The following is a 26,790-nucleotide window of genomic DNA, read 5'->3' as shown; positions in this document are numbered from 1 at the left end:
ATTTCGAAAATAGCTTTTAAAATGCCGGTTCATGTACGCTGATGATATGGTCCTGTTCTCTGAATCTGTGGAAGGTTTACAATGTCTTTTGAATGAACTACATAGCTATTGTAATACTTGGAAAATGCATGTTTATGCGGAAAAGTAAAAAATTGTGGTTTTTAGAAACAATGGCAGAGTAAAAAATAGTGAGTGTTGGCATATTGGTAATGATGTTTTAGAAATTGTACAACAATTCACTTACTTAGGAATACTTTTCAACTTTAACAACAAATTAACCAAAGCTGAAAACAATTATCTGAACAAGGTAGAAAAGCATTGTTTGCGCTTAGAAAGAATATACGGGGAATGTCATTTGATATAGAAACTTTATTGTCGCTTTTTTGTTGTTTTATTGGTGGACTTGTTAATTACTGTTCAGAAATATGGGGAAATAGTATAGGTTGCAATATCGAGAAACTTCATACAGACTTTTGTAAACAAATTCTCGGAGTGAAGAAAAGTACAAATACTGCTTACTTATAAGCTGAATTTGGCCGTGTGCCCCTTATACATTATAGAATGTTAAACATTATTAAGTTTTGGAGAAATGTCTTAATTAGTGACAATTGTATAATTAGACATTGCTACGAAGTTATGTATATTAATTGTGAAGAACACGGTTAAAAAAACTGGGTTTTCGATGTTAAGAAAATTCTCATTGACCTTGGAGTTTTTTTTATATATGGTATAACCAAAAATAAACAATGCTATTTTACAACTTGTAAAACAAAGAATTTTTGATCAGGCAAAACAAGATATTTTTGCAAATGTTGAAAATTCAAAACAAGAGGCCCATGGGGCCACATCGCCCACCTGAGCAACAATGGGCGTTCAAAAGATATTGTGCCATATGGTCCCTCGGTAGAACAACAAAAAAATAAATATTGTAAAGTATTCGAATTTTACACTTATTTTTGCATACACGTAATCTTTAACATTGTACCTTCATTAAATACTATTTTTTACCAGATAAAAAATCCTGCGCAAGATATAAAACTAAACATTTGGTAGTGGTACACTGTTAAGTTGTTAACTTCCAATTCCCTATATTCCCTATATTTTCGTTCTGCCCCCCCCCCCCCACTTTGTAAAACGATCAAAGTATATGAGAGCATATAGGTACATTATTTTCATCAATTACTTACTAGTTACTGTATTCAAAAAAATATATAATAGTTATTGTTTTTTATTTAAAATTCCTACATGTATAGATGTGAAGAAGAAAATTGTACCTCAATGTGCTCAATTCCTCAAATTAAAAACATTCAACAATTTTATTTGTCTTCTCCATTATAATTAAATGACTGTTATTTACGCGTTCAAACCAGGATAATTTTCCGCTGTGATATTTTCTTAGGAATAGCGATAATTACTTTATCCCCGCAACAGAAATGTGTCAGAACTATGGAAACTGTTTTAAAGATGTCGTTTTTATTTACTCGTGTCTGAAAAACTATCAAAATTGATTTAGATTTCAAATTATTTATTGTATAAAGAGGGGGCCCCAGAGAGTAGGTATATACAGAATATCATTCTTTTATTTTGTTTGTACAAGTATTTAATATACTCTAATTCATATAGAACTTCTAATGTTCAACCAAAATTTCAGCGTCAATCGTAGAATTATAAGCAAGATACAGAGCTCACAGTTCGCCTAAGTCTGAGTCATATTTTGTTCACATGAGTTTATTACATTCAGCTGTAGATTTTTAAGTTGGTATTTGCTATTCAGCATTTAAAATGGAAAACTAGAATGGCCTAAAATTTTCAATTCTTTTATTCACTCAAGACCAGTTCACTGGTATTTGAGGTTCAAAATCAGTTTATACAAATGTACACAAACACAGTCAAGGATCACATGTACAGTAGGCGTAATAATGACAAAAAAGGTTAAGTTTACAATACAATAAGTTGTTAAGTTGGTTTCTGGAAGAACAGACTTTGAAAATTTTCTTAATAAATATTGACAAGGTTTTTTTACTTTTTTAATCTTTAGTTTTTAAGATCTGTGTACAAACATAGAATTGTGAGCAAACCTCTGTATCTTGCTTATAATTCGAAGCTTAACACTCAAATATGGTTAGTAAATAGAAATTGTAAACAATTAAACACAAGAAACATGCACTTTAACAAATAAAGAACACAAGTTATTTTTTCGAAATGAATTATATATATACATGTATATACCTACATATTTCCGTCAGCAATATCAAACTCTATTTAAACGGAATAAACTCGAGAAAATGCTGAGCATCTCAACAAAACCGATTGCATTAATCTACCATTACGCAAAAGATAATGCCGAATTACCGATAGAATGAATTGTGTTTCAGTACTTTTTTGATACATCAGATTTTGCTTAATTTGCGCAGGTAAACAGTTAACTGTTTGATTTACCGAAGTCTCTGATAATTTGATACGTAAAAATCACGAAATACAGACGATAGTTCCCAGGTTACAAAGCATAAATAGTGAAAACGAAACGAAAATTAGAACAAGCTAACACCAACGTCATGTGTGAAAACTGTCAACGCATTGAAATATTTAGTCTCAATTTACTTCATAAAATCGGCACAAATATATTTTGCATGTTTCAAAAATTTCCCTTCATACGCGAACTGTTGCACAACAAGCAAATTCATCATAGTTAGATCGACCCTTTTTCGTATAATGTCATGGCTGCTTTAAACAAAAAACCTCGTTTTAGAAGTATGGAATACGAGTCTTGGTAAAATGGGTATGCAAACCCGGGCCGTGGCAAAATAAAAGCCGGGGCAGATCGGCAATCGTCATTTCCAAATACGCATTATTTTGCAGCAATATTTACAGCGAATACAAATATACTGATCCATCAAATATCCTGAAATTTTAATGAGATTGGCAGATTAATAACTGCCAATCTTTTGTTTTGGCCAAGCCAAGTTTTGCCTACCCATTTTACCGGATGCCGAACCCGAAGCTATTAAACTGATTGAAACACGCCTTTCCTTTAATATTATTTCCGTAATAACTCAGATTTGAAAGAGAATTGGCCCTTAATTTTTGCAATTTATATTTTCCTTCCCATAAGGATAATTTTTGCTAAACTACGTTGACTTGGAGTCAGTAGTTCTTGAGAAGAAGATTTTTAAAAATGCACCCCCTTTTTCTACAGTTTCAAGGTTTTCTCTGCTTTGATTACAGATCGGACTTTTATTTCTTCAATTTATATTTGCCCTCCCATAAGGATGCTTTGTGCCAAATTTGGTTGAAATTGGATAAGCGGTTTTAGAGAAGAAGTTCAAAATGTAAAAAGTTTACAGACGGACAGACAGACAGACGGACGACGGACAAAATGTGATCAGAATAGCTCACTTGAGCTTTCAGATCAGGTGAGCTAAAAATGGACATTTTACAAATATCTTATCGATGGTATACATCTTCAATACTATTTAAGAAAATCTATTCCCATTAAATTACAGAAATATATAACTAAATTACGACTATCGTCACATCGCCTGGCTATTGAAACTGGTAGATATAACAACACAAATAGAGAAAATAGATTTTGTCCACATTGCAAAACTAGTGATGAAGATGAATTCCATTTTTTATTTGTTTGTACTCTATACAGAACATTGCGCAGATTATACATGAAAGAATATTATTATAAAAAACCTTGTATGTTTAAATTAAGTCAACTTTTTAATACTGACAATGTTAAAGATCTCTGTAATCTTGGCAAATTCATCTCAAAAAGTATGTTATTAAGGGACAACTGTATTACATAATTGTAGTCTTTTGTTTTCTCAACCTGTATATATAACAGTAAATGTTATTATCTGTACGTGCACAAGTTCTCCTGTAAATACACTACCACCTCATGTTATACATATGTTATACTGATAAGCTGTTAAGCTTAAAGAAATAAAGAATTGAATTCATTTTATTTTGTAATCCTTCAGATTTTGTTATCAAAATAGAATGATGTCGACTATTTGTTTCAACCCCCCCCCCCCCCCCCTCATTTTCAGTACCATATATGTTCAAATACATTTGTAACGAGAAAGCTGTACGTTTCCACTTCGGATTCATTATAGAGAAAACGCATTCGTAAAGTTTTTAAAGACGATTTAAAATACGTATTGCCAAAACTAGAGCTTGTGCCCCTCAGGTGAAACTGAATTCTGGAGGGAAGTGGGGCACTCTCGCCTTCATTTTATTTGTAAGAACCACTCAATCACGACAATTGAATTTAAAAAATTGTACATATCCTTCATTTATGCATATGTATAACAAACACTTAAATATAATTATATTCATACAAAAAATTAACTAAGATAATCAACCGGAGTATGTAGTGAAAGATATTTTTTTATTCAATTCTGTAAAAATCTCAAAATGTGCACACAAAAAATGCCATGAGCACTCTTTCCTTATGGACGCAATCATATAATTATGTATTCAACTATTAAGGTGTCTCAACAGTATTAAATTTTACTATATATTCTTACCAAAATTGTCATTACTTTACATACAGATTAAAAACTCAAAACGAACTTCCAGAAAAAATCCTCTTGTCTTTTTAAACAACGCTTCATTTATAATTTTCTAGCAAAAAACACACGTGCATCCAGCAAGGCGTGAGACTTCGTTTACCTCGAAGTTACACATATGCTTGAAAATCAAGCCCGGGCCTTTTCACCCCCCGTCCTCCAGAAACAACACGCATCAGAAACTCAAATTACCTCGCATTATTACAAAAATAGGATAGTTAGACCTTTTACACATTGTTTTTCATCTCATAAAAAAAATCAGCTCCTGTCGCGTGCGAAAACTCCTCGAATTCAAAGGAAAGTTCAGGAATTGTTTTGCCTCAGCCATGTTTTGACGTGAACCTTCAGTGAAATACTATTATGACACCTGCAACTAGCATATAATGATAAAGTATCATATAATGAAGTATCATTATGTAATGTTGAAGTACCAGCACGTAATGTTAAAGTACCATCATGTAATGTTGAAGTATCAGCATGTAATGTTAAAGTACCATCAAGTAATGTTGAAGTATCAGCATGTACATTTAATGTTAAAGTACCATCATGCAATGTTGAAGTATCAGCATGTAATGTTAAAGTACCATCGTATAATGTTGAAGTATCAGCACGTAATGTTAAAGTACCATCATGTAATGTTGAAGTATCAGCATGTAATGTTAAAGTATCATCATATAATGAAGATTACCTACATAAGGCAGTTGAGGCGTTCCTTACATTTCAACTATCCGTTCAGTACTGTCGTCGCAGACGTAACGGTGGTCAGGCCGTCAACAGACTTTCAGACGTTGTTAAGAACGGCCTGACGCACGCGCGACGTCGGCAAGGAACCCGAAGTTCAAAACATGTAATAATATAGAAATACATGCTTTATAATAATGAATATAGTTACAACGATACAACAACACAAGACATAATGATCATGTAAGATATTATAATAAATCATCCACCTTTACACATTAATCCATTAAATTAAATAGATTAGTTAATTGAAACACCTTAACTTGTTCACCATTCTATCAATGATCTCTATTGGTGTGTATCCTTTGTAACATAGGAAAACGGTCTAGGAATTAAAAAAAAAACCATTTTTTAATGAATATTCATCGCCCAGTCTTGGTGATTGTCCATATATATGTTTAATGAATGATGGCGTTTCTTATATAGATTGTGTCTAATGGCAGTTCGAGTTGTACTTAATATTTGTAAATTAAAATGTCATCCAACTTTTTCCGTTTATAATCTGATTTCATTGATTATTTTATTTTGTGTAAAAGTGCGTGTACCGAATGTCTATGACATCTTGTTATATGCTTGTGTTCAGTTCAACAAGTGCGATGACTTTGCTGCTGAAATAAACACATTTTCCGGAGTTTTCATCGTGACTGGTCAGGAATGCTAGAAGTAGTAGGATTGCCGTCCAAAAGACTAAAACTTGTTATTTCACAAACGAATAATGAAATTTGACATGATTTAAGAAAACAAAGCACAGATGTATACATGTGTAAGGATACGACAGAATATAAAACGGACTAAACTCTTCTGACTGGACAGGAATCCTATAGGTAGAGAATTGCCATTAAAAAGACAATTTTAGAAATATTATTTCGCAAACGCATAATGAAATTTGACACGAATTAATGAAAGAAAGCACATACAATGAAACTGACCAGTAGATACACTTGAGTTGTTCTCGCCAACGTTTCTGCAAAATATGTAGAAAGGTAGAAACATCTTTCCCAGGCACGTAGCATCAAAACTGCCCCCCCCCCCCCCACACACACACTTTTTTGCACAAAAAAGATTTTTATTAAGTTTAGCATTGTATCATTTAAATGTGTATATTATTAATTCCCGCTTTTGTACGGGATATCATCAAGTACTTGAATTTAATAGTCCATGGTCTCTTTACGGGTTCCCTGTGTTCAACTGTGCTGTTGACTGAGAGATCAAAGAGAGAATATATGTGGTATAGTATTCATGTAATATCACCCTGTTCATGTAGCTATACTATGTATTTTTAGGTCACCTGAGTCACCCAGGAGACCCATTGCTATCTCACGTTTGTCGTTGTGTGTCATTCATAGACATTTTAGTATACATCTTTTAAATGGGTATGAGGGCAGTAGTCATTGTGTTAGTCATGGGGTAAGAACTGTTGCCCGAGACCATAGGCCGAGGTCAACATCCATTTCTTACCCAGGAACTGACAATATAACTATTGCCCACATTCCCATTTAATGATTGGTTTGTTAGACGAGGAAAAACATATCCTTGTGGTTATGTCAGGGCTGGGGAATTGTCCAATTACCTGCCTGGGAACAGTCAAAAATCAACCAGGGTTAAGGGAATAGCAAAGCATGGACCATAAGCCAGTAATTAACATGTATACATTAGTGGGTTCCCATTTTGCACACATATGATGATTAGGTGTGAATTGTATTTTGATAGCAATTACAGTCTGTTCTCTACATGGGGTAAAGACACAACTGCATTTTACCTATGTTTTATAACCCCATTTTAAATCAAAGTACTGAGAGTACTGTTAGACGGTGGCGTCGTTTGAAAGTGGAATATTACATGTATGATAATTATTTTTGTCAAAAACCCCGGCCAGTATCGCATACATGTATGTGCTAATACTTAACGCTTACTCGCACAAGTGGTCGTGAGTTTCTTACATGGATCATTCTGTGGAAATTGTAGCTGTGATCTCAATCAACACTTTACAAATGCTGTATCTCTTGGCCGTCATCTTTTTGGGAAAACCCATAGATTTATCACAGTAGCCTTTGTAGTATAGAAGTTTGTATCTATATATTTTGTATCTATATGTTTGTATCTATATCAGTTGACATTAAAAAACCGTTTTCAGTAATACTGTGTATTTTGATTGCCTCAGAATGACTCATTATATATGTGGGCAGCTACCACATATTGGATGAAAAAATCAAATCCAAAGCGATTTCATCACAGTACGCCCAAATATTTGATTAAGAAGGGGAATTTTGGTTTTTTCCCTTTTGACATTTCCAGGTTTTCCCCGCAAAGGAAACAACTTTTGAAAAGTGTGGATTGGACTATTGTGCTTTAAAATATATTGTAGATTTCTCAAAGTAACGAGAACAAATAACGTTTTGGTATGTTAAAATACTTATCAGGATTTTACTAACTATTTGGGCATACATGTAGTATGTTATTGTCCCTCTCGACAGCATTTTCCCTCAATTTCTTCACGTGGAAAAAGTTGCAGTCTTGTGGACCATCACACTTGCTTTTGTCCTCATAGTCAGTTAATACATTTAGGTGTAAAGAAAACGGAATGGGTTTACAAGAACCTGTTTAATAAAACTGGTATTGCTTTTGGAATGCACGTCATCGTGAAACAAAAGAGTCGGTAGAGTCCGTCAATATTTTATCTTCGACTTTAGTGGATTATTTCCATTTGCTCACAACGAAAGTGAATGAAAATTTGAAAAAAAATATCATACAATTCAGTCGCGGCAGTTTCATTAATTAACATTTTAAAGTACATTTGTTCTATTGTATTTAGCTACGGATTTATTCAAATCATTGAATGAATTCGGGAAAGTCACATGTATATGTAATCGCTTCTCAGTGCACTTTAACACACATAAATATTACTTGCTACGTTAAACATTTCTAGTAACCTTACAACAAATATTTATTAATTATTCAAAATAAGTTTTTAAAAACACCAAACATACAAAATCTAAGTTGAACACAAGTTTTTCTGACCGTACAGCTGTGTTATAAATTTGATTTTTAATTATTCTTTGCATGTTACTAGACAATAGATCAAGGGTTCTCAAATCTCGGCAATATTTCCGGAAAGCTATAATATTAGTTCTGTAGCTCAGCAGAATACTACAGTCACCTATGAAGCACATTTTGTTGGCCTTCATGTTTCATTATTGATCGCAAATATAGAACCGATTCTTTTTTCTCACAGAAAAGCTAGCGTTTGCTGCAAATTAGAGATGCACGAGCTGACACGCCGTGAAATCCATAGACGTTTTACAGCATTTGTCTTTAATCCCTTATTTGCTTACAAAAAATCTGAACTGAAAATCTTTTACAATCCGACGTCGATTAGCGTGTTTGAGAGAAAGTCAGCAGCAAGTAAAGCGTCAACATCAGTAGTAAATATTGTCTGATGAATATTGAGGTGCCTGTAATAAAATTAATGTTTCTACAGACTGAGTGAGTTACAAAATAAGGTACATTGTAAATAACAGGTCAGTCCAAAATTTAACACATTTGTATCGTAAATTTAAAGTTGTTTGTGTGTTTGAAAAAACACATGCACACTTGTAGAAAAAGTGTGCCATTGATCGGTTGAAGTTCAATTAAATGTAATTTATGTAAAATTCACTGTCAGTATCTGTTGTGAATTCTTTGGAATAGGCTACAACAAAATAAATATACTCAGTCTGCCTCAACTAAAACTAATGCGTTGAAAATGACTGAATTTATCGATGAAGCATAATTGCTGAAATATGAAATGGCAAACCAGTTTAAAGAGTGTGTTTCTGACAATTGTTTACATCATAAAAAAAAACAAGAAGCGATTATTGTCAGATATCTTGGCCAATTATCGCAGTGATATAGTTTATGCAGTCCTGATACAGAGTTAAACGTCACAACTTGCAGTTGGCGCATAAATTATCAATACCGCGTAAGCAGACAGAGTAACGGCTCATTTAAAATAAAACACAATTTCATACATTTTTTAAATGTATGTACAAAATAATTAGCAGCTATATTGCTTAAAATATCTGATAAGATGAAAATTCATTCTCATACTGAAATCGACACAAAGATAAAACATTGCCTGTAACACTGCATACTTAACAGAGTTATCGTTCCTTATCCGCTAGGGTCCCCGTGAGAAATACTCTTCCGGTGTAATGAAGAATAATGACCCCCGTAGAATAATGACCGGGGGTCATTTTTCTACGTAGAATAATGACCCCCCGGTCATTATTCTACGCAGAAAAATGACCCACCGATCAATATTCTACGTAGAAAAATGACCCTTTGCCTGAAGAATAAGTGTCATTTTCATGAAAATGAGCACACTCCACATGAAGAAAAGTGACCCCTGTAGAATAATGACCCCCTTGTAGATTAAAGCTTTTCAGTATATCTTTTTTATTATTTGTGAAATAGTCTTTACACTATTGAAATTCTTACTGCTGCAGTTTTCAGAAAGTAACAGATAATTCATATTCAAATAAACTTAAAGTGAAAGAAGGGGTATATCTTAGAAAATAAAAATCCTTCCGTTATCACAAGAGGTATTGCATCGGGGTATGGTTGTCATCTTCACAATCACATTTACATATATCTATATAAAGTGTTCCAATAGGGCCCCTTCGACCTATAGTGATAGTGCGAAGGCGAAGGAGCAAATGTGCGAAGATGCGACGATGAAGCGCGAAGATGTGATGCCTAAAGTGCAAAGGTGCGAAGGCGAAGGAGCGATACTACTATCGCACCTTCCCAACTTTGCACTCTGGCCTTCGCATCTTCGCACTTTCGCCTTCGCCTTTTTTGATTGCATTCAGCAAATTGCGGTCGACTACATAGAATTTAATACAGGCACCGTACTCGACAAGGTTTTCCAATTAATCCATGCTATTATTGGTACGCATGAGCTAGGCCATCACGTTTACTATGAAATATTTATAAATATTTTAATGTGTAAATGTAACATATATGTTTACCAGTGCTGGCTATGCCTAATCATTATCTACTCCACACAAAATTAAATGTCCACCATAATGTGTACATATGCACTTCTAGACTCCTGTCACTTACCAGTTGTCTGTTTACCGTGGACCAAACACAGTAACCTTCTAATTCATTATGCGACAATCCTTGCTCATGCATGGATCCAGAGGGGGAGAGGGAGTCCGACCCCCGGAAAATTCATTATTAATAATTTTACGCAGTAAAACGGGAGAGGGAGTCCGGACCCTATACCCCTGGATAATTCAATTTTATTAATTTTATAAAAAAAAAAATTCCAAAATATGCCTCGGAACCCTTTAAACGATGGAGAGCTCCGCATTTATAAAACATAGGTAATCACAGATTTCAAAGCTTACCGAGACGAGGCCTCACCTCTATGAGGCATCACCTTTATGAGACCACCTTTATCATATTATATGAAAACCATCCTTTATGATCTTGGATATTCATGGATTCTGTTTTGACACAATATCGTATATCATCTGTAAAAAATTGTATGATAATCATATGTTCATATGTTAATCAATACAATACCGGTAATATAAAATTAAAATTGCATCCTATAATACTTACAATATATATCATATAAAACCATAAAAAACCGTAAAAAATGGTGAGATATGATATTGTAACGTTTGATATGACATTGTATTATGTTATACATTATAATTGTATTTGATCAAATAATAGAATATCATAAAACATAATACAATACTAGTATAGCATTATATGAAACAATACCAGTATCATATTGCAATAATATCACAATAACATGGTGCGATGCTACTGACACACCAAAAAGTAGAATTGATTTCATTTTTCTAAGCAAATATTTATATTTAAAAGCTAAAAATATCTCAGTTCGTAAAATCCCCGGTACACATTCTAACGGAACGAGAATGTCAGATCATAAGGCTATACGATTTAACGTTAAATTACACGAAAATGAAAGAGGAACGGGTTATTGGAAACTTAATACATCTTTACTTGAAAAATCTGATTATAAGGAAAAAATATATGACATTATTCAAAATATTAGTAAATTAAGCGTTACTTGTATGCAAAAATGGGAACAGCTGAAACAGGAGGTTAAACGATTTTCTATTCATTATTCAATAAAAAGTCAAAAGAGTTACAAAGATCAGATTAAAAACATAGAAAAGGAAATAATCGAGATAGAATCGTTACCTTATTTAGAAATTAATATGAATAAAAAGCGAACTCTTGAAAGACAACTAAGCGATCTATACGATAGAAGAGCAAAAGGCGCTCAAATTAGGTCTCGCGCGAAATGGATAAATGAAGGGGAGAAAAACACGAAATTCTTTTTAGGCTTGGAAAAAAAGCACCAAACACAGAATACTATTTATGAACTAAAAAATAAAAATAATGACACTCTTTCTACTGATGATGACAAATTAGGTGAAATGTGTAGCTTTTATGAAGAACTCTATCGCAGTAAAAATATAAGTAGTTCTGATATTGAAAACTACTTACAAAATAGTAATATCATGTGTTTATCTGAAAATGTAAAAAATACATGTGATCAATTTCCAAACTTAGAAGAGTGTAGAGATTCTGTAATGAACATGAAACATAATAAATCACCAGGGTTAGACGGATTACCAGTTGAATTCTATCAATGTTTCTGGGATAAAATATCAATACTCTTTCATAATATGCTTAAAGAAATATTCAGTTTAGACGAAATGACATTTTCACAACGACTTGCTGTATTATCTTTAATTCACAAAAAAGGAGAACGGTCACAGCTTACAAACTATAGACCAATTAGTCTCACTAATACTGATTACAAAATAATTGCCTTTATATTTGCTCGCCGTCTGCAAAAGGTTATTGATAACTATATAGGAAATGAACAAACAGCATATATAAAAGGAAGATATATTGGAAACAACGCAAGGCTTATTCTTGATATTTTCGAATATTGTGAAAATAATAATCAAAAAGGTATATTACTATTCCTAGACTTTGAAAAAGCTTTCGACTCAGTTGAATGGAATTTTCTTTTTAAAACTTTGAAAAAATTTAATTTTGGACCAGATTTTATAAAATGGATAAAAATCCTTTATAAAAACCCCGTTTTCCGTTTAAAAAATAATGGATGGATTTCAAAAACATGCGCAATGAATAGAGGTATAAGACAAGGGTGTCCGATTTCTGCTATATTATATTTATTTGTTGCGGAAATTTTATCAAGTAAAATTAAAGAAAATAATTTAATACATGGATTTACCTCGAAAAATTTACAAGATGAAATAAAAAATGTACAGCACGCGGACGATATGACGGTTACTTTAGGAGATATAGAATCCATGAAACATGCTATTGGCACCATAGATAAATTTTGCAAATTAGCTGGATCAAAGATAAACCTATCAAAAACTGAATGCATATTGTTAGGAAATTTAAAAGACCAGTTCGAAAATCTAGAAGGTATTAAAGTAGCTAAACAAGCTGTAAAATGCTTAGGTATTTTTGTAGGACACGACAAAATCGAGTGTTATAATAAAAACTGGATGAAGATTTACCACGATATTGAAATTTTGTTTGAATCATGGAAAAAGAGAAAATTAACATTATTCGGTAAAGTTACTGTAGTTAATTCTCTTGCCTTACCTAAACTTATATATGTTTCTAGTATTTTAGAACTTCCCGGAAGAAATTATGTGAATGATATAAATAGAGTAATATACAATTTCATATGGAATAAAACAGACAGAATCAAACGAAATACGATGATAGGTGATATTATGGATGGCGGTATAGGCATTACCGACATAGACTCTAAATTAAAGGCTATAAAGGCAACGTGGATTGCCCGCCTAATTACAACTAATCATGTTGTAAAAAAATATATAGATAGTCTCTGTAAACCGCTGAATATCAATATAAACTATTTAATGAGCACAACAGAAATATCGACTGAAAATTATGGTATACTAAAAAACTTTCCAGAATTTTATAAGCAAGTTTTTACCTGTTTTAATCTATGTAAAGATTTTAAGCAAAATAATGACAGATCAATAAATACCGAATCGTTTTTATTACAACCAATTTGGTCGAATACTTCATTTACTTTTAAAGGTAAAACGATATGTTTTGATGAATGGATTAAAAGCGGAATACTGTATGTTAAAGATATCTTTGAAGAAAATGGTAAATTAAAAAGTACAAGAGATATATTTGATAGGTTAAACAAAAAAAGCAATTGGATCTGCGAGTATAAAATAATACAAGAAGTGTTTAAGAAATTTGAATTCATGTATGATTTTTCTAAAATCCCCTATATCAAAATGCAACAGAATGACGAAGAATACAAAACTAAATGTTTTTATTCGAAGCTTGTAAAGCTCAAATTTCAAAGTCCAATTTCACAAGGAAAGCTTGGTAGGGATTTCCAGATCCAAGATAAGGAAATTTGGAAATCAATATATTTCAACAAAATTAAAAATGTGAAAGATAAAAGTATTGCGGAATTTAATTATAAACTTCTAAACAATTTACTAAGTAATAATCTGTTAATCAGTAAGTGGAATAAAGGGGTAAATAACAAATGCAAAATATGTAGAACCGAGATAGAAAATGCACAGCATCTAATTTTTGATTGTGTAAATGTAAAACATGTTTGGCATATGGCAAGCCAATGCTTAAATTTTAATATTGTTTGGAAAAATGTCATTGTTGGCTTTTTTGTTGATGATAACGAAACAACAAAGCTTTATAATATCTTCCTCTCATTTATTGCATTCAGAATTTACAAATATAAAATGTTCTGTAGAGTCGAAAACTTAGAAGAAACAAGCCAATCGTTAAGAATGTATATTAAAGAGAATACTTTATCTTATTGTTCTGTTCTATCTTTTTTACATCAAATGAAAGAAAAGAAACTTTTTCAAAATTTTGCATTTTTACTATGAATATTCATTTATGCTATGAATATGTACTTATGCTTATATCTATTATGTATGTATATATATATTTATATACGCCCACCCTCCGAGGGAGACAGTCCCTCTGTTGTATACAAGGGTTTCTAACATGGACACAGACTTTGACTGATGGTAGGGAAACCCTTTGTTATGTGTGGGCCAAAATATAAAAAAAAATCACATGTAAATTATTAATGCAAGGATTTATTTTCTCTCACTTTTTTTTGATTAACACATACATGTTTAAATGTACGTACGGTGTACATGTAACATTTTTTTCCCCATAAAATCTTGATATATATCGTATACGTTTTTTCAACATATATTGATTTTTTCCCCTTTTTTTCTGACTATCTCATATACATATACAGTGTACATTTTTAGTTTATAAAAACCTGATATATATTGTAACTCTGTTTTCACCATATGCTATTTTCTGATATGTTATTATGTACTTGTTTATAAGGAATCAATAAATGGTATTAAGAAGAAAAAAAAAAAAATATTGCAATAATACATCATAACATTGAAACATATGATATTGTATAATCAAGCATTGAATCATTATTTTTTGAAAGATGTGGTCTCCTAACTGCAACGGTGTGTGCATACAAATTGTATAACGCGCGCTAGCGGGTTATGAAAATTTGTTTGCACTCATCGTTGCAGTTACAAGACCTCATCTTTCAAAAAATAATGAATCAATGCTTATATTTACGTTTTTTAAAAATGTATTTCCTTCCCGCAAATATAATTTGTTTTTAAAAAGCTCTGTCTTATTCAACGAGTTATGCGAAATTAACGGAATGGCCACTGGAACAGCCGAAATATGCTGACAAAAATAGTGCACATCGTTTTAAATTCTAATAACACAATTTTCTTTTTCTTTCTGTAATTTAATAGATTTGCTCTTGGTAAACTAAGAATTTAATCAATGAATTCATTTAACTGTCAAAATATATTTACATAAATGAAATATTTATCAGTTATCGGTTTGAAGTCGCGAGAAGAGTCAGTTCCTGTTCTTCGAGAAATACTGAAGGAATGCTAAATGTATTCATACGCACCAGATTTGGTGATTGGGTCTTCTGTGTTGTGCGTAAATTTTACTCAAATCAACCAATGCAATTTAATTGAGGGAAAGAAAGTGAATGTAAATATTATAGTATGATATTGTATTTTATGATACTGTATCATATTTGATACATAATATGATATTGTATTATATAATACAATATAGTTTGATACAACATTGTTTCATATCAATTGATACAATATCATGGGATAAAGTAATATATATATAATACAGTCATATCAACAGATTGTATCATATGATACAATAATATATATTAAAATATCATAAAATACAATTGCATGTGATATGATAATATATCATATAAACCAATATCATATTATACAATATCGTATGATACGATATTTAATAATATTGTATCATAAAAATCAATACTATACTATTACTTATTAGGTTAGTTACTGACTCCCTACGGAAATATGTTGGGTTGATCAATCTCATAGATGGTGAGGCGAAGCCTATGAGATTGATCAACCCAATATATTTTCGTAGTGAGTCAGTAACTAACCTAATAAGTACTTTGTTTTCCCGATGACTATCAAGCGACATATTCATTCACAAATAGCGCAAAGCCATGTACATGTACAAGATGCCTTACATCACTTCCAGTTAAACTCATCTAAGCTCTTAAAATTATCAATACCACCTTTCAAAGTCACTTAAAAAATCTTCGCTTCACCCATATTACATGTACTTACAATGTTTTGTTGCTATTCAATTTTAAACCTCTGCAGAGATTTGAGCAAATTTCGACGCTGCCATTTTGCTCTACTCCAGACATAACAATGTGACGTCAATATTCAAAGGGCAACTACTCTAATTTAAAAATAATTCCAAAGGGCAGCTACTCTAAATATTTTACTGAACACGATTTCTGTGTTAAATAATATGATATATCGAGATGAGTAGGTGAGGCGGCGGCCAATGACAGCCATATTGCCTAATATAAATCCTCAAAGAACCTACATAGAGATATATGAGGCAATCACGTGCCATGTTTAATCCAATGAAAGTGTAACATTACAGTCCGAGGGAAAACAAATAACAATATCAAGATACAATATCATATCATAAAATATAAAAAAAATTTGATACAATATTTAATCGTATCATATGACGTTTTACAATATAACATATGGTATTATCTGGCTGCATCTAAAGCAACCTCTACGTTTCATTTATAATATAGTTAAATCAACTATGCAAGCTATCATCTATAAAACATGTGGCCTGTTCCAAAAAACAAAACCTCATCAAGAATCATAAACCTATGGCTCTGATTCAGCATTCAAGCCTGTCAGGTGCATCAGTATCATAAGACGCACCATCCATACAAGTTCAATGAAGTTAGGACCAGTAGTAACTAAGATATACTCATTAGAGGGCACCTGCAACAAAAACTTTAACCAGCTCCAAAAACCTTAACCTCCTCCATGATCCGAAACCTATAGCTCAGATTCAGCACTCAAGCCTGTCTGGTGCATCAGTATCATAAGACACACCATCCATGCAAGTTTGATGAAGTACGGACCAGCAGTAACTTAGATATTGCTATTAAAGGGCACCTGCAACAAAAAAACTTTAACCTGCTCCAAAAACCTTAACCTTCTCCAGCATCTGAAAGTTAAGAACCAGATTCAGTAGATCCAGATGCATCATTCATGTAACTTTGATGAAGAAAGGTATAGCATAAGCTCCCATTGACTTCGTCTCGATGAGCTAAAAAGGCGAAAGCGCGAAGTTTCGAAGGCGAGAGTACGAAGTTGCAAAGGCGAAGAAGCAATAGTATTATCACTTCTTTGCCTTTGCAACTTAGCACTTTCGTCTTCGCATCTTCGCGCTTTGCCGTCGCATCTTCTATATTTTTCATATTGTTCTTGAATTATACTTGCAGTGAGAATTTCCACAATACAAACTGCAAAGTATACGAGTTCATCACCCAGAATTAATGATGAAACCAAAATTATGTAAAGTTTACTCCACTGTTAGGCATTATAACCAAGCTGAAGTAAGTAGGCACTGACAGCAGCCATAACGCCAGAAGAGGTTAACGCCCAATAAGGAAAATCGTCAAAGTACTGAGAGTACTCGTATAGAAAATATATTTTACTTTATCCTCGGCATACTTTAGTTTAGTCAATATCAAGATGATTAATGCTTCAATAGTTTGTATGAGCATTGGTAATTTTGGATACAATAAAGATCGTGTGATCAAAATCAAGCGGGATATAAACCCCTAACATGGGCCCTAACCTCTTATCAACGCTTTACGAAACAATCTTTTCTTATATAATCGATCAGTGTTTATTATCTATTTAGATTTACTATAGTCAGGTACTCTTCACAAATTTGCTCCAAAAGAATAGTCTATTCATGATCACAAAACAACATTACAACAAATGTTTAGAATATTGATGTTCATGTATTACGTAGAAGAAAACAAAACTAACGCAGAATGATTTTTCTAAAAATCACTTTCCCCAAGAAATGTAAATAAGAAGTATTCATAATCCTACGTTACTGCCCCTTAGTCTTTTTCCATAAAGATATATACATGTATCATTCTTCGATTGACAATTGATTCACCAATGAATATTGCTTATATCATTACAACAATTATTCTTTCATGATTATTGTTCGTTAATTATCACACAATATCCTCATTGTGTATGAATTTTTCTTTATTTGCGTCATTTCCCGCCGTATGTCGACGAGAGAAGTAACGTAACTGTTAACAATCAATTTGTGGCAATGTCAGAGTGTTTTTCGTGTGCTTGCTACGGATATGAAAAACTATATACATCGATTTATTTACATGTTCGGTGTTTATAACTTCAAAATCAGTTGAACAGAGTGAAAAATTAGGTAATTTCAAAATAATTTCTTGGATACGGGGTAACCAATTTCTATTCATGTTTAAGGGGGGGTATTTTTTTATGGGGGTCCTTTTTCTTCATGTTTAACAACTATTCTTCAGCTAGGGGGGTCATTATTCTACGTAGAAAAATGACCCCCGGTCATTATTCTACGGGGTCATAATTATTCATTACACCGGCCAGGACCGTAGCAATAGACCTTGGCTATTTATAGCCACCGTCTAAAAATTACATTCTGCATTTCATCTATAGGTGAATTATAAATAAGAACGTACTGATATGTGTCACATTAAAAAAAAGTTTCAATAGAATCAGGCAGAAGGCAAATCCTGTGTCAGCCCTCATTTCTAAAAGTTATGGTGATCTGTGTGTGGAGAAGAGAGAGAGAAAGAGAGAGAGAGAGAGAGAGATATTACATGTCTAAGAGAAATAAAAAGATACATATATTTAACAGAGTTATTCAGAGAGAGAGAAGGCAATTCCTGTGTCAGCCCTCATTTCTATTACTAAATTATGGTGATGTGTGTGTGTGTGTGTGGGGGGGGGGGGGGGGGTAAGATCCAAAGAGTAATATTACATGTACATGTTTAGAGAAAGTCTGTTTGCGGTGCCGGACATCTTATCGAAAGACAACTCGCCGAATGCGACAACTCATCGTCTGTTTGAGAGAGAGGGAGAAAGAATGAGAGAAAGAGGAGAGAGAATGAGGGAAAGAGAGAAAAAAGAGAGAGATAGGAGAGGAAGAGAGTACATATCTTAGAGGAGTAAGATAAGTATTGTATATATCTTTAGCAGAGTAAATCAGAGAGAGAAAGAGAAAAGAGAGAGAGAGAGAGAGAGAGAGAGAGAGAGAGAGAGAGAGAGAGAGAGAGAGAGAGAGAAATATCATGGTTTTTAAATATCTTTTAGCCATATTTTTGTGTGAAAGGGGCGTTAAGAAGCCGTACATGGAGCATAATTAATGTATTGTCGTCCTGCACAAAAAATCATTTGCTATATATTCTTAGATGAGAAATCTTTCCTCTGACAAAAATTAATGATTTTTTTCATAACTTATTTATCATAAAAGTTTAAGTTATATGCAGACTTATCATAATAACAGCTTTTTGCAGTAAAATAAAATTCTAAAAAATACAGCTCATATTGCTTTAAGCAGAACAAAGAGCTAGAGCCACGAAGCATCAAAAATTGCCCTATCATTAAAAATTACCATATTTTGATAAAATATAGAATAAACTCTTAGCTTTTCATAACTGTTTTACTTTTTTAGATATCTATCATACATTTTTATTAACGGAGTTCACAATATGGCATTGTTTTGATGAAAAATGTAGAATAGACGTCATTGTTGTTAAAAAACGTCATGAAATGATAAAACTACGTATGACTTGAATCTAATAAAATAAACAAAAAAACAAATAAAATTATCATGTAGACATTATAATTAATCTATGAAAATAAATTTATTGATGAAAATACCATGAAAAGCTTATTTACAATAAAGTTTAAACAAGAAGCCCATGGGCCACATCGCTCACATGAACAGCAGTTCCTTGTAACATTCTATTTCGTAGCATATGCTTTTTCTATTTTAAACATTGAACCCCTTTCTTGGGCCTCAGTGTTGGTCCGAGGTTTATGGTTGGCTTTAACAAGATAAATAGTAACATAGGAATGAAAATGTGTAGCACTACGGCGGGACCGCACGTAAACAGCCTAGACAACTGAACGTAGAAGAGTTCCACATCAAGAGGTATACCTCTCAGATTGTACAGAACAACATCAAGAAAGATAACTCTTGGTTCCACTACATTAGATTTTACACAATTTGAGGATCCTTGCATAGTAATCTCACAAACTGTAGCATTATAGTTCTCGAGAAAAAAACTTTTTAAAAACATTTTCAATATTAGTATTTGTCCAGTGCCAAAGCTTTTTTTATTTGGAATCTAGATTATTTAAGGATGCTTGCATAGTAATCTCACAAGCTGAAGCATTATAGTTCCCTAGAAAAAGATGTTTAATCATTTTCACTCTATATTTCTATGCTTAACTTTGAACACCTCTTGGGGTTCCAGTATTAGATCGAGGGTCACGGCTTTTATAATTTCGAATCTACACTATTTGAGGATGCTTATGTAGTTATCTGACAAATTGAAGAATTGTAGTTCTCGAGAAGAAGATTTTTAAACATTTTCAATAAATACTTCTACCTTTAACTTTAATTTTAACCCATCTTGGGTCCCCAGTATTAGTCGAGGGGTCACTATTTTAAAACTATCGAACCTACATTATCCAAGGTTGTATGCATGATAGTAATCTCACATATTGAAGCATTGCAGTTCTCGAGAAGAAGACTATTTAGCATGGTACCTTTATATTTCTATAATAAACTTTGACCTCCTCTTGGGGCCCCAGTTTTGGTCCGGAGGTCACTATTTTACCAATAAAGAATCTATATAAGCCAGGGATGGATGCATAATAATTCGACAAACTATAACATTGTACTTCTGTGTTAAACTTTGAACCCCGCCTGGGGCTCCAGTTTTGGTCCGAGGGTCACGATTTCTACAATTTCGAATCTTCACTAAACATATCAAAGGCCGGAACGCCCACAAAGGCCTCGAGCTGACATGTTCTTTAATATAGGTATCATTAATTTAAATTTATGTACTAATAGTCGTATATCAAATATTTTGTGTAACTAAATTCGTACATATTATAGTATTTATTGCCAAGCAGACAACATACAAATACACATAAAACATGGGTTCATAAACAAGAGTTCACAATAGCCCTCGCCATGCACCAGGACACACCCGTCCTCGACCAGGGGGCCCGCGAGGTAGAGATCCTTGCACGCGCTGTCTGAGTTAGGTCGTACCTACAATAAATCCATAAATATCACAACATGCAAATATATTTTTATATGCAATTTTAACATCACCATGTGATTGTTTACTCAGTATATTTCCTTATAAAATACGTAGTGATACATTTGTAATACAATGAATCATAACTCATCATGGTTACAAAAATCGAAGAAATTTCAAAGTTCAAATATAAATTATCTTCTTTCTGCTTTAAACACTCTTTGAACAGATTTTACGAGTTCATCATTTGTAAACGAGGGAACAACATTCACAGTGTTTCCCTAATTATAATAAAACATACTTTTATTTATTCAATTCCCGTGTAAAACAAGATTATCTTTGGGATGGTTGTTTACAAATAAATCCACACCACGTGCGTTGATCTGCCGTATCTATAATGCTCAACCAAACTAGCTGCAATATTGCAACAAAATCACAAGATAAATTTATCGCTTACATTTATTTTGGAGACCGTGCCCGATAACAAATAAATTTACATTTTAATTTTTATTTTTTATCCAAATAAAATGTAAGCGATAAACTAAAATTACATTTAATGAATTTTTACACCTTATCGTATTCATCCGTCATTTCTTGATTAAACAACCTTATATACTTATGCAATGAGTTGTCAATAATCAGGGAGACACAGTTGGGGTTTTTGGTGCACAATTTAGTTGAATATATGGAACAAAAGTCATGTAAACATTTTTCCTATGTATTTCAATGTTAAACTTTGAACCCCGCCTGGGGCCCCAGTTTTGGTCTGAGGGTCACGATTTTTACAATTTAGAATCTTCACTATATATACAAGCTTTTATGTAAAAATTGGCCTTTCTGGTGCAGTGGTTCTTAAGAAAAAGATTTTTAAAGACACGCACCCTATACTCACTGTTTCGCAATTATCTCCCTTTTAAAAAGGGCTGTGCCCTTTAATTTTACAAGTTATGATTCCCTCCTCATAAGGATGCTTTGTATCAAATTTGGTTAAAATTGGCCCAGTGGTTTTTGAGAAGAAGTCGAAAATGTGTTAAGTTTACAGACGGACGGACAGACAGACGGACAGACGGACGGACGGACGACGGACAACGGGTGATCAGAAAAGCTCACTTGAATCTTCGGTTCAGGTGAGCTAAAAATATTACAGGGACCAGTGCTGAAGGTCAATATAACGGCGGTACATTTAAATATGTCGATGTCTTAAAAGTTATACATGTTGAGAAGAGAAAATTAGGGGAAAATTGTAAGCAGAGAAAGTCTATAAGAGAGAGAGTGAGAGAGAGAGAGAGAGAGAGAGAGAGAGAGAGAGAGAGAGAGAGAGAGAGAGATTAAGAGAGCAAATTTAGATAATCTGAGAGAGTGATAGAGAGTCTTAGCACAAGAAATTTAAAGAGAGATAGAGCAAACATACAGTTAAGCAGATAAATAATAATGAGTGATAGATGAGGGACAAAAACAGAATGAGAGAGTAAGAGACCAAGTTTAACTTAGCTTTAGATAGAGCAAACATACATTTAAGCAGAATTAATCTTTTGTTGTATTTTTTCCCTACTAATTGAGTGTCTCTATAATTAGAACCAGAATGATGGACCGTCAATTCTCTAAGGAGAAAATATTATTCCTTTAAAAAATCATCTGTATTCAACTAAAATATCCCTTATAAATTAAAATTTGACATTGAATCTATAAAACAATAATAATGCTATAAAAAATTATTTTCATCCAACAGGTTGTGACCTTGACCCCCACATCATGGAAACAGCAAGCTCCCAACATAGAGTACATCAGTGTTCCAAGTGTCCGGGGGACACAGAGTACTACTGTGTATCGTGTCCATGTGATTTGTGTCCCCACTGTAAAGAGAAACATGTAAAAGATCTCCAAACAATAGACCATGATGTTGTGTCACACCATGATAAAATCAACTACATCCCAACACAAGAGATCTGTGTGAGACATCGTAGCCAAGTTTACATAACGTACTGTGTACCTTGTCAAGTTCCTGCCTGTTACTACTGCAGACAACATAGAAAACACACTCAGATAGATGTAGAAACAGCCTATAAAACAAAGCGACAACAACACAGAGAAACCATTCACACCATCAGAAGTGTGGCTCTCTTTTACAGACCTGTTCTCCTGCCAGGAATCAAAACTGATTTCAAAACCTGTCACACAGAATTCTCCCGTTTTCAATCAAAGATGTTTATAAAGGCCGAGGGACTGAAGGATCTCATTGACTATGTGATTTTTGATCTATTGACCAATGTGCTCTGTGACTTTGATTTCAAACACAGATGTTTAAACCAGAAGATAGAAATGAGCAGACATATTTGCAGCTATCAGGAATATGAAGACAGATATATACAGCCAGCATTCACATTCAGTGCGCTACAATTCCTCTTCTCCATAAAGACAGCCCTCATCCAGGTACATCTTGCATCCCACACCAGCAAGCTCTCCATAACTGAGTCATTCAACAAGGACGATGTGATGGAGTCACTGAGTACAATCCAAATCACAGAGAGAGGAATACGACGTGTAGGAAACGAGTGTCTGCTAAAACTGACGTCTGGTGCTGAGTTCCATCAATCTCTCACACTGACAGATGTTGATCGTTGTTATCACATTTCCTGTGTGACATCAGACCGGGTCTGGGTCAGTGATGGAAACAATCTCATCTTGACAGACACAACAGGTGTCCCTCTACAGCCTCAGCCTGTGAAGGATTTATGTAGTGATGATATATTTACTGGTAATGGATTACACACAGTGAACAGTGAGAGTGAACTGATTTATATAAATAAGAATTATGACATCAACAAACTGTCAAAGGATATGAAAACAGCCACCACATTTATAGAAAGAACAGACTCTACATGGGTACCACTGTGTGTGTACTGGTCCCCATCCACTGGGGATCTACTGGTCGTGATGTTAAGAAGGTTACCATGGGGATGCAAGGTAACCCGGTACAACCAGAGTGGACAACTTGCACAGACCATACAGCATGACAACACAGAACTTGGACTGTATAGAGTACCTCACCATATAACAGAGAACAACAATGGGGATATCGTGGTGTCTGACTTTGAGTCTGGTGCTGTAGTGGTGACAGAGCGTGGAGGAAGACATCGTTTCTCCTACACAGGACCTCCATCAGGATCAGTACTACTGCCATGTGGAATCTGTACTGACGCGCTGTCACACATCCTGGTATGTGATGGTACAACCAAAACAGTACAGATGTTAGATAAGGACGGTCAGTTCCTGTCACATCTACTGACAGAACCACAAGAAATGGGTCCTCCATGGAGCCTGAGTTATGATGTCAACACTCACCGTCTCTGGGTAGGGTCATGGTGGGACAAGAAAGTGTGTGTCTACAGGTATATCACCAGACAGGACGCTTTAACAGGTAAGTCTGAGTCATTATCATTCACATTATTTAATAGATTTAGATAACTAAGACACATAGTCTGTGTTAATTATCAGTCAATAAGATACATGTAAGACATGTTTATCTGTGTGATTGTTTGTCAATATAAACATATCCTTGTCATTTGTATATTATTTCATTAATTAGATGTACAATCACACATCATTGTATATAGTAAATTGAAATTAATTAATTTATGAAATAGATAGAGTGGCACATTCATTTGTAGTTAGTAATTTTGTTACATGTTAATTGACTTAATGTAATTGATTAAACAGATAAGAGCAAATGTCATGGTAATCAGTTTAAACTTTTTTTTTGCAGATGTAGCTCTATCATTACATATAATGTATGTAATGTATTGATTAACAGCTTATTCATGTCCTTTTGTAGATCAACACAGTTCGCCCTGATTGTAATACCTTGTCCAGCTCAATAACAACAAAGAATGGGGATAGCTTAGATATATACAGATCGTAAATGGTTCTGCTCAAATCTTGTCTGCTCTCAAATCCACACATGTTTTTTGTCATTTTGTTCAACACCTGCAGCTGAAATTGACCTGTGTATAATTCCCATGGACTGTAATACTGACTCCTGTTTATTTCACACTTTGTGATCATCCAAACATTGCTGTCTGTTGCTGAGTGTGAAACATTAGGAAATTGTTTTACTTTGCTGAATGTGGACTATAAGTAAACAAATATCCACATAATGTTCATTATATTTGAACTTTAAATGTTCATTTTTCAATTTTATATTTTATCTTTGTTAGCTCACCTGGGCTGAAAGCTCAAGTGAGCTTTTCTGATCTGTCCGGCGCCCGTCTGTCTGTCTGTAAACTTTTTACATTTTCGACTTCTTCTCCTGAACCACTTGGCCAAATTCAACCAAACTTGGCACAAAGCATCATTGGGTAAAGGGAATTCAAGTTTGTTAAAATAAAGGGCCACGCCCTATTGTAAAGGGAAATAATTAGGATTTATAGAAAATTTAGTGATTTTTTAAAAAATCTTCTTCTCAAAAACCATTTGGCCAGAAAATGAAAAGCTGCAACTCGTGTGGAAGCATCCTCAGATAGTGTAGATTCAAGTTTGTTCAAATTATGGCCCTCGGGGGTAAGGTGGGGGCCTCAATTTTTTTTTTTTTTGGGGGGGGGGGGGTCGAATATTTTACATTGAAGTATATAAAGTTAATTTTTAAAATCTTCTAGTATCTAAAAACAAGCACTGTCTATCAGCGTTTAGCCTTATTTTCAAACTAATAGGGTACGGAAATATGTCATCTAAAGGAAATTTAGATTGCCAAAACCAAACGATAGATTTCAATGCAAGTTCTTTTTTTTTCATTTAAAGACATACAATTTATACGTTTTGTCAGTTTTATATTGAACAAAAAATGATACAATTCATTGTAAAAAAAAATCAGCAAGTGCGTTTCATTTTCATTTTTAAGTTACTTTGTCTCGGATATCTATTATTTACTTAAAACCAAAAAGTCGGAACAAACATAGGTCGTCCTGATCAGTGATCGGGAAATTAATTTAGAAGTATTGCATTTTCTTTCATTTTTGTTAATCTTTTATTAAAAATAGTTTTCAGTACACAGTACAACTATGAGTACTTTTCAAGGACAAGATGTCGTCTGCTGTCAATTGTGTCCAAACCCGGTTGAACACCACTGTAATCTTTGTTTTGTTGACCTTTGCTCTTCATGCATTTCCATCCATATGGCAGACAAAACAAAAAAGCATGAGATCGTCGAGTTTATCAACAAAAAGGAAGGGCCTATTCTGCCTGCGTGCAAATACCACAATAAAAATCGATGCGAGATTTACTGCAAAGATTGCAATGAAGAAACGTGTGTACTTTGCATAACAAGTACACACAAAAGACACGACATTGCAGATATTAGAGGAATTATCGAAAACATCAAGCATCGAATATACGCTGATCTTACAGAGCTGGAAAATGACATTGCTCCATCATACAGAAATGTTGTGGCAGGCGTACCTTCCGCTGAACATGATTAAGTTCTCTCTGCCATACAAAATCAAGAAGATGCAATCTGCAAGATTGTGCGTGACATTGGAAATCAAATGCGGGAAGAGGTTACCAAACAAAAGAACCAATCTAAGGAGAATAAAGAAACAGAGTCGTTGGCAGCAAGAACTGAAAAGGAACTGAATGCAATTATCTTTA

General features: G+C 33.6%; 1 protein-coding gene and 1 long non-coding RNA gene across 2 annotated transcripts in view; both read left to right on the top strand.

Annotated features, from left to right (window-relative positions):
• LOC136273835 (uncharacterized) overlaps positions 1–23,101 on the top strand; it is a 38,919-nt gene extending 15,818 nt beyond the window's left edge. Inside the window, exon 3 of the long non-coding RNA XR_010712091.1 lies at positions 22,880–23,101. This is a non-coding gene — a long non-coding RNA (uncharacterized lncRNA). The remainder of the gene's footprint in view (positions 1–22,879) is intronic.
• Positions 23,102–23,210: 109 nt separating this feature from the next.
• Positions 23,211–25,628, top strand: LOC136273834 (uncharacterized). The gene is made up of 2 exons (XM_066079452.1): positions 23,211–24,568; positions 24,983–25,628. The coding sequence occupies exons 1-2, from the start codon at positions 23,353–23,355 to the stop codon at positions 25,000–25,002; spliced, it is 1,236 nt and encodes a 411-aa protein (XP_065935524.1). The 5' UTR covers positions 23,211–23,352; the 3' UTR covers positions 25,003–25,628.
• Positions 25,629–26,790: the final 1,162 nt, after the last annotated feature.

Source organism: Magallana gigas, chromosome 1, assembly GCF_963853765.1.
Source record: "Magallana gigas chromosome 1, xbMagGiga1.1, whole genome shotgun sequence".
Lineage (NCBI taxonomy): Eukaryota > Metazoa > Mollusca > Bivalvia > Ostreida > Ostreidae > Magallana > Magallana gigas.
This window is presented reverse-complemented; position numbering and strand designations above follow the sequence as displayed.

Excerpts from the sequence above, each read along its gene's own strand:
- LOC136273834 (XM_066079452.1), top strand. The coding sequence starts at position 23,353 with ATGTTTATAAAGGCCGAGGGACTGAAGGATCTCATTGACTATGTGATT. Across the intron at positions 24,569-24,982 it reads CAGACAGGACGCTTTAACAG|ATCAACACAGTTCGCCCTGA; the intron begins GTAAGTCTGAGT and ends GTCCTTTTGTAG.